Raw genomic sequence first — 7976 nt, forward strand, 5'->3', positions numbered from 1 at the left:
AAATCATGTAAATCCATGTTGGTCAATCAGTGTTTATTTTCTCTGGCCTTGGGCTGTGACCGTTTATGATTTCATTTTATTGTGTTGTTCATTTCTTAAGTAATCAGTGGCTACTTATCACTCCAATCTAATAAGGAAAATTTATGAAATGTATTAATTTGAAGTGCAAACAGAAGCTGGACAGTTCAACAGAATAAAAAAAAAAAAAAACCTTTTAAAGTTCCCCTGGTGGAGTTTGGGGGGTGGTTGGGGGGCTGGAGTATTTTTGGTTCCTCCTTAAATTGTTTTGCAAGACCTTTACTAGCATTTGTGCAATACTTGTCTGAGCTTCAAGATTCAACAAGATTGGTAAGGTATTCATACCAATAATCTTTTATGCTCAAACAGAACTTGCCTTTTATAAATACTTAAAGGTAATTTATTTTATAAAAGGTCATATTTATTGCTTGAATATATTCTTTGGTATTTTTTACTTTGGCACAACTGTAAGTCATTTCGCATCAAAGTAATACTAAAGAAAGTCCTACACTATGGTACATTTAGAGTGGGACTTGAGAGCAAACGATTTTAGGTTAATATCTTTGCAATGCTCTACGAAGTGCTCTTGTTCTTTTTGTAGTTGTTCTTTTAGCAGGGATTCTTTCATGCTATATTGGATTATTAGTGCCCACAAGTGTCTTGTTTTTGTCTTTATAAGTGACCGCTGTCTTACACCCCTGTTCTCAGTGTACACTGGATATCTCTTTTTAAATCTTTAAATTGTTTGTGGATATAATGTATGATTGGGGGATTTTTATAGCTGCCTGTTTTCCTAATAAGAAATTATAAAAAATTTTATTTTGGTTAAATTTTAATGTAGAAGACTTCTTCAAACTTGTTCTGTTGTTTGATTTTGTGGCACTTAATTGGGATTCAATTAAAAATTAAAATAATGGATCCATTTTTCTGGATGATTAAAAAAAGTTCATTGGAGTTTATAATCCTCATACAAATGCAATTTATAGTTGAGCACCCGTATTTCCTCTTTAATATGTAGTCTAAGCTATTTTCATTTCCCTATAGGGTGGCCATTTCTATAGCACCAAAAAGGAGGACATTGTGCGGCATATCAATAAATTACTAAGGTGTACATAAGAATCGGGTAAAGTCACATTTATAGCACAATTCTTAGTAGTTTAAAGAGGATGCTTGTGTAGCTGAATAGAACAAAATATTAAAGAAATGTAAAAAAAATTGGTTCCCAGCATTTGTATTTATTTAATACATTGTGGTGTTTAAAAAGGGACCATTTTTTAACACGATTAATTTGCGCAGAACTGCTGCAATTGATCATAAAGCAGTTGTTTGGAAAAGAAGCTCGAGAAAGAGCTAGAGAATAGGACGATGCAAACTGCAAAAAGTGGCTGGAAAAGAGGAATTCATGACATGGCTGCAGCCTGTCGAGAGTAAAGATGATTTCACCATGTTCTATCCATATATATATATATATATATATAAACTTGAGTCATGGAACTGTGCTTACAGCTCCTTATTTCATGTAAACTAATAACTTATGTACATGATACTTGTTGATGGCATTAAAATTATTTCTAATAGCATTAAAAGAGCATTAAATTAGAGTTCCTCATTCCTGTATAAAACCTGTGAACGCTTAATTTAATCTGACATATTAAAAAAATCCCCATCATCATCCAGCAGATGTTCAGTTTCTGCCCAAAAATTTTCTTTCTGTTGTGGATTTTTGTAACAGGGATAACTAGGATCATACATAGTTTGTATGAACTCTGTTTATTCTCTGCTTCCAAACTCATCATCTCTTCATCCATTCCTGCAATAAGAATTTTCTTTTAAAGTTGTGAGATTCAATCTAGAATCTCACAACTTCTTCCTGGTCTGTTGAAGCACCAATAGTCTGCATCCAATTATTTAATTAATTGCTCTTAGTTTTTGGGAATATATACAAACTATGCTCTAATTTCTAGATACCGACCTGTTTTTACTATAATTTAATTTGACAAACCGGGTCTTCTCTACATTCTTTTTTCTGTTTGGTGCGATTGCAATAGCGGGTCTTGATCTGGACGGACCGGAGGGGAGCAAAACATAGCTCAGCTCCGTATTTTGACGGTGAAGGACGGAGAAGACGTACGTGGGCGGTGACGAGCGGAGGATGTGGAACAGCTCTCATTGATTTACATGACAGACAAGTACTCCGTACGTGAGCGGGGCGGAGCGCTGACGGAGTATGTGGAATCTGGGGGTAAAGGAGGACAAATACACGTCCGGCTGGGCGCAGCGCCGGACGCCGGACAGTGCAATGAAAATCCGGGCTGTCCGCCCTAAAGCCGGACATCTGGCCACCCTATTTCCCTACCTGTTTTCTTTTCACCAAAGTGCGTTAAACTTTTCATTCAAGAGTTAATCAGGACAGTTCCTGCATTGTGAATAAGGTTTATCACAATTTGAAGCATGATAAACAACTTCAAATATGTCTTAACTTTTGGCGCATTGACAATGATCTAATACAGAAAACATAAAAAATTTACAAAACTGTGTTTATGAATTTTATTATTGTATATTCAACCTGATTTGGTCTCACTCGGCCTGTTTACAGAGCTTATACAGTCTAACAATTTTCAGCAGGTAGACTCAAGGCTGTTCTTAGTTTACAGATTTTTTCTGAGGAAAAACAACACTGAAAAAAACCTTTTTCATCGCTTCCTATAAAAATATAAGTGAAACCGCCATCTCAGAAGCAATAGATCCACACCAGCCTCTGTTGATATCCCCAGCAAAAAATGCCAGTTACTGTTATTTAACTTAGAAATCATTTAAAGTGCATAATTGAAATGTTAGCTTTCCACACTTCGGTCTTCCTTCCTTATTCCTCTCAGCCTAGTCAAATTTGTCATGCCTCTTTAGCAGAGGAAAGGGCAAGGCAAGCTTATTTATATAGCACATTTCCGTAGAAAGACAATCATCATTTTAATATGTTTCCTGCATTACAGGAACCTAGTCACAAACTAGGCCTATAAAAACTAGGGTTGTAGTCAAGACCACAGTAACCGAGACCAAGAGTACCAATACTGAGAAAAGGCCAGGACCTTTAAAAGGCCAGAACCAAGTCAAGACAAGAACATTAAATGGTCTCAAACTCTAAAAGTCCTTCCTTTTCTCAGTCTCAGTATTCCTTGGTCTCAGTTACTGTGGTCTTGACTACAAAACTAATAAACACGCTGAAAAAATAAAATTATCTTCAAATAAAACAATATCCAACAAACGTCCATAGTTCCATAGTGTTTTATGCGGCTGCTTTGGATTTCATCATCCCATTAAATGGCCATTATTAGCGGTTATCAGTTGCATAGAATGGCTTCAGATCATGCCTCCTACTTCCCAGTAGGCTCCATAGGTTGTTATCACTGAATGAATCCTAAGCCTAACTCTAAGGTAATTTCTTTAAAAAAAGACAACTCTTCAGGTATATTGAATATAATTTTAGTTATTCTCTGTCTATTTAAAAAAAAAAAGAAAAATGATTGAATGTCACTCACGAACCAAAAACAAAAAAATCTCATATGTCAACTAAATTGTTATTAAACTCCACATCAAATGTGTATGATTGAAACATGTGGAATTAAGTTAAAGTAAAGCTTTAAAAAAAGTTGGTACCCTGTAAATAAAGTTGGACAGTGTTAAGTAGGTAAATTGTAAATAAAACTTACGGTTTTTAACTGCTGAGGCAGCTGTTATCAACGAAAGCTGCATATTATCAGCCATAAGAATCCTAGAAGGTAGAAGAGAAACAGGCAGAAACTCAGCTATGGGACTGATAATCAGTAATAACGGCCATTTAATAGTTGATCATATACAAAATGAGTATTTTCACTTCCATTAGTTTAGGAATAAAACCTAAATGCTTTCAAGTTTTAGCTTCTGCTTCATTTACCTCTAGCATTCACTGTCAGGTTGCATTGAGGTTTTTGCAGGACCCAAATGCAGAGGCAGAAGCTGAGGTGGTTTCTTGCTAATTTCATAAGAAGTAGTGGCAACAGAAGCATAAATCAAAAAATAAATGATCAAGGAAACAAGAACCAGAACAAAGAGGAACACAATGGTTAAAGAGGAAATTAAGGAATGAAGAGAATCTAGCACTGAGTAACTGCAGAGGAAGAGTATAAATGTCAAAACAAACAAAGATATGAGTAATTGACTGATTGGGAGCAGGTGTGGACAGAAGGATATAGAATGGAGCTAGGGAAAGAAGACTGACACATGGGGGCAACAGAGAGTTAACAAGAAATACATAAGAACACAAATACAACCAGAAAAAAAATATAAAGACACAAAATGGAAATAAAACAATGCCCTAGAAAATACAGAAAGACATGAATCAAAGTATAACTGAAAACTCAAAAAGAAAACTTAAACAGAACCAAAAAGTGCAGAATCATGACATTCACATTGTTGTCTGAGAGCTACTGGTATTTAATTACTTGGCTTTCATTTTCGATTTTTTTTCACACTTGATCTTAGAATTTCCTCCTTCTTTTGAACCTCCACTGGGAAGAATATACAAAAGTGGTTTGTATACTACAAATAAAGCAAAAACAAAGATTTATGTACACAAATGCATTATGGTAAGCTAACAGGGAAGGATAATCTGATGAGGAAACCTTTGTATGCAACCTGATTAAGCGACTAGGATACAAATTCCTAAATTAATAGTACTTGACAAGGCCCCTTTTGCGATCTGATATATCAGATAACCTTATGGTAGGGAAATCACTTGGAGAGTCCAAACATCATGTCGTTCGAGATTCGCTTCAGAACCTAAAGAACTTGATTTTAACCATCTTGCTCTCTTACAGATGTGGATGATGGAAGCTACTGTGAAGTCATCACAACAACCATGGTGGGAGGAATTTCTAGATGATTTACCTGAGAACTATGACAACTATTCGCTTTATGAAGACTACATTTACAAGGATGGAGACATTTGTGACCTGACTATGGGTATGAAATTCGAGGCAGTGTTCATCCCAGTTCTTTACTCAGTGATCTTTGGAGTTGGGATCCTGGGAAATGGACTGTTGATAGCAGTGCTTATAAAGAGCAGGAAGGCATGGAATGTGACGGATACCTTCATTTTTCACCTTGCTTTTGCGGATATCCTGCTGCTGCTGATGCTGCCGCTCTGGGCTGTACAGTCTGCTAGCCCGGTTGGGTGGTCTTTTGGAACTCCTCTCTGCAAGATTGCTGGAGCTGTTTTTACGGTGAGATTTTGACAATAAGAAATAATAGCAGAAAGTAAGAAATATCTTATTGTTTTTTTTCTTTCAGATCAGCATGTATTGTGGGATTTTCCTCCTGGCTTGCATCAGTGTGGACTGTTACCTCTTTATTGTCCATTCTACAAAGATGTACACTTGCAGAAAGCCCTGGCGGGTGCAAACAAGCTGCTTGGTGGTGTGGTGCTTCTCCCTGATGCTCTCCATCCCTGACTGGTACTTTTTGGAAGCTGTGGAAGATGTCAGACAAAGTAGAACAAAGTGTGTTCATAACTATTTTAAACTTAGCCCAGATCACTTTCATAACCTACAAATGGTAGCACGATGGCTGTACCCCACTGTGGGCTTCATACTACCTTCATTTGTTTTGATCATCTGCTACTCCTCTATCCTGTGGCAGCTGGGGTGTGGCACAAGAGGCTTCAGAAAGCAGAGAGCATTTAAAGTCATAATAGCTGTGGTCGCAGCTTTCTTTCTCTGCTGGACTCCACTTAATATTATACTCATTGTGGACACAATTCAACAAAGAATCATTGGGGAAGCATCATGTGGAACAAGAACATCAATGCACAAAGCTTGGTTAGTGACTGAGAGTCTGGGGTACCTTCACTGCAGCCTCAATCCCATCCTTTATGCTTTTTTAGGTGTGAAGTTCCAACATCAGCTGCTGAACATCCTCAGGTCCATGGGTTGCAAAATAAAGCTAAGTGTCAAATCTGAGACTTTTGCCAAGGAAGTTTCCATTGGGTCTGAGACAGCCAACACCTTAAACTCTATTGCAATCTGAAAGACCACACTAAAAAGTTTAAATATATTCTTTAAGAATAAATGTCATTATTTTAGTAAAGATCCCACATTTTTGAAGAACTAGGATTGTGAATGTGAATTTTCTCTTAGCCAAAAAGTTAAAGCTTTATAGAAAACCGAGACTTTTTGTAGCCAGAAAGGTCTAGGTAAAAAACTGGTTGTTTCGCTGGCTTAGCTTTTAGGCAAACAGTTTTAACTGTTATGTCATCAGGGTAATTCCAGCAGTATAATATGTGCTCAACAACTATCTAACCCAAATTACCCTTGACATTTGGAACCAAAGACTCAGAAGTCTATCATCAATAAATATTCTTATTATCCTCACTGAATCAACATTAACAGCAACGTGAGAGGGTAACAATCTTATATAGATGCTTTTTACTTTGAAAGTATTCTACAGACTCTACTACAGTATGTATATATTTGTATAACTTTGAATATAGTCAAGCTAAAATCCCTCAGGAGAAAGAATTTTTGGTCTGATGATACAAAGATGTAGATATTTGGTAACAAGAATATTTGACAACTCAAAGTAAGACTTACAACCTATAGGAACAATGTTGCAGCAGTCAAGCATTAAGTTGGTAGCATTATCCTGTGGGGATGTTACAATGGCTGCAATAGACATTACATTGTTCAAGGTGGGTGAAAATATTAAAAATAAGCACTATTCCCAAAAGCTATAGCTCCACTTTAAACCGAAAATGACATAATGGAAACCTGAACATATCTGGGTGCTGTAACGGGACAATGAGCTGAATCACTTTGCAAAACTTGTTTAAATGAATAAAGGAGACATATACTGACTACATATCCTTGAATGGTCCAACCTCAAACTTGTTGAAAATGTATAAACTGCTTAAAGCTGAGTTAACTATTTGAAACCATCCTTATGGATGAGTATTAATCCTTCTTTTGGGAAAAATGTCCAGGCAGAATTATGGCAGACAGTAATAAAATGCTACAAAAAGAGTCTTATTTCTTCTAAACCTGCTAAGTAACATTCTTTTAAATATTATTGGGGATTCATGTACAGAAAATACCTGAATGAAATTGTGTAACCCTTGCAGATTCAAGTTTAAAGTAAGACTTTTTTTCTAAAAATTAGCTTGCTTACTTAGGCTAATTACTTACTTACTTACTGGCTTCCTGTCGATATCAGAATACAATTTAAGATTCTGCACAAGGTTACTAACAGCCTCGCTTTACCTCAACTTTTCTTATCTCAATCAAACCTCAATTGTTTCCTTTATCCTTCATTCTTCCTCCTCCATTCACTCTGCTGTTCCTCCTTCCTTAGCACCACAGTCAACAAAGCTTTCTGGAATTGGAAATTCTCTTCTTCCAGATGTTCTCAATATCTAGACCCTTTCTTTGTTTATGTCTAAACTAAAAAAAAAATCTGTTTAGGATGCACTATGTCCATACCTGTTCATTGTAAGTTTTAATGTGTGGCAGTTTGTTCACTACAGTGAGTCAAATGCTGTGAAAGGTGCTTTTCAAATAAAATGTATTATTATTATTATTTCCAAGGATTGCTTTCTATCAATGCTTCGATTATTCTGAAAAATATGGCTAGCTATAAAGCGAGCAACATGATGATCATGGTCTAGCTTTCCATTATCCCCCCTAGGGAAGATGCGTGGTAACTATACTGTAACAGCTTAGACAGCAAGGAAGCTACGCTAATTTCAGTAGCTGTGAATTGCATTGGAAATTTATATGAAGAGCAGATCTGGTTAGGATGTAGGTGTCAAGGTTGCTGGATGTTGTTGTGGACCCAAATGCAGAGTAGAGATGGCAGAAAAGGTTTTTTTAAGTTTTATTGGTGAAGTAGATGGTAAAAAAAACATAAATCCAGAAATAACAGACTGGAAA

At 36.3% G+C, this 7976-nt stretch overlaps 1 protein-coding gene across 2 annotated transcripts; it reads left to right on the forward strand.

Moving 5' to 3' along the window:
- Positions 1-317: 317 nt before the first annotated feature.
- On the forward strand, positions 318-7623 carry LOC119782996 (C-X-C chemokine receptor type 3-like). 2 transcript variants are annotated; one of them, XM_038284229.1, is made up of 3 exons: positions 318-348; positions 4872-5276; positions 5344-7623. In XM_038284229.1, exons 2-3 carry the CDS (start codon positions 4872-4874, stop codon positions 6076-6078), a joined length of 1140 nt encoding a protein of 379 aa, XP_038140157.1. In that variant the 5' UTR covers positions 318-348; the 3' UTR covers positions 6079-7623. The 2 variants fall into 2 exon arrangements, with proteins under 2 accessions (XP_038140157.1, XP_038140158.1); XM_038284230.1 differs by lacking the exon at positions 318-348 and adding an exon at positions 358-413.
- The last annotated feature ends 353 nt before the right edge of the window (positions 7624-7976 follow it).

The sequence above is a fragment of the Cyprinodon tularosa genome, unplaced genomic scaffold (genome assembly GCF_016077235.1).
Source record: "Cyprinodon tularosa strain WSP-4 unplaced genomic scaffold, ASM1607723v1 ctg2, whole genome shotgun sequence".
NCBI classification, from domain to species: domain Eukaryota; kingdom Metazoa; phylum Chordata; class Actinopteri; order Cyprinodontiformes; family Cyprinodontidae; genus Cyprinodon; species Cyprinodon tularosa.

What these genes read in the sequence shown, in the direction of transcription:
- LOC119782996 (XM_038284229.1), top strand. Translation starts at nt 4,872, where the DNA reads ATGTGGATGATGGAAGCTACTGTGAAGTCATCACAACAACCATGGTGG. An exon ending in TTGCTGGAGCTGTTTTTACG is followed by an intron (nt 5,277 to 5,343) that starts GTGAGATTTTGA and finishes TTTTTCTTTCAG; the next exon opens with ATCAGCATGTATTGTGGGAT.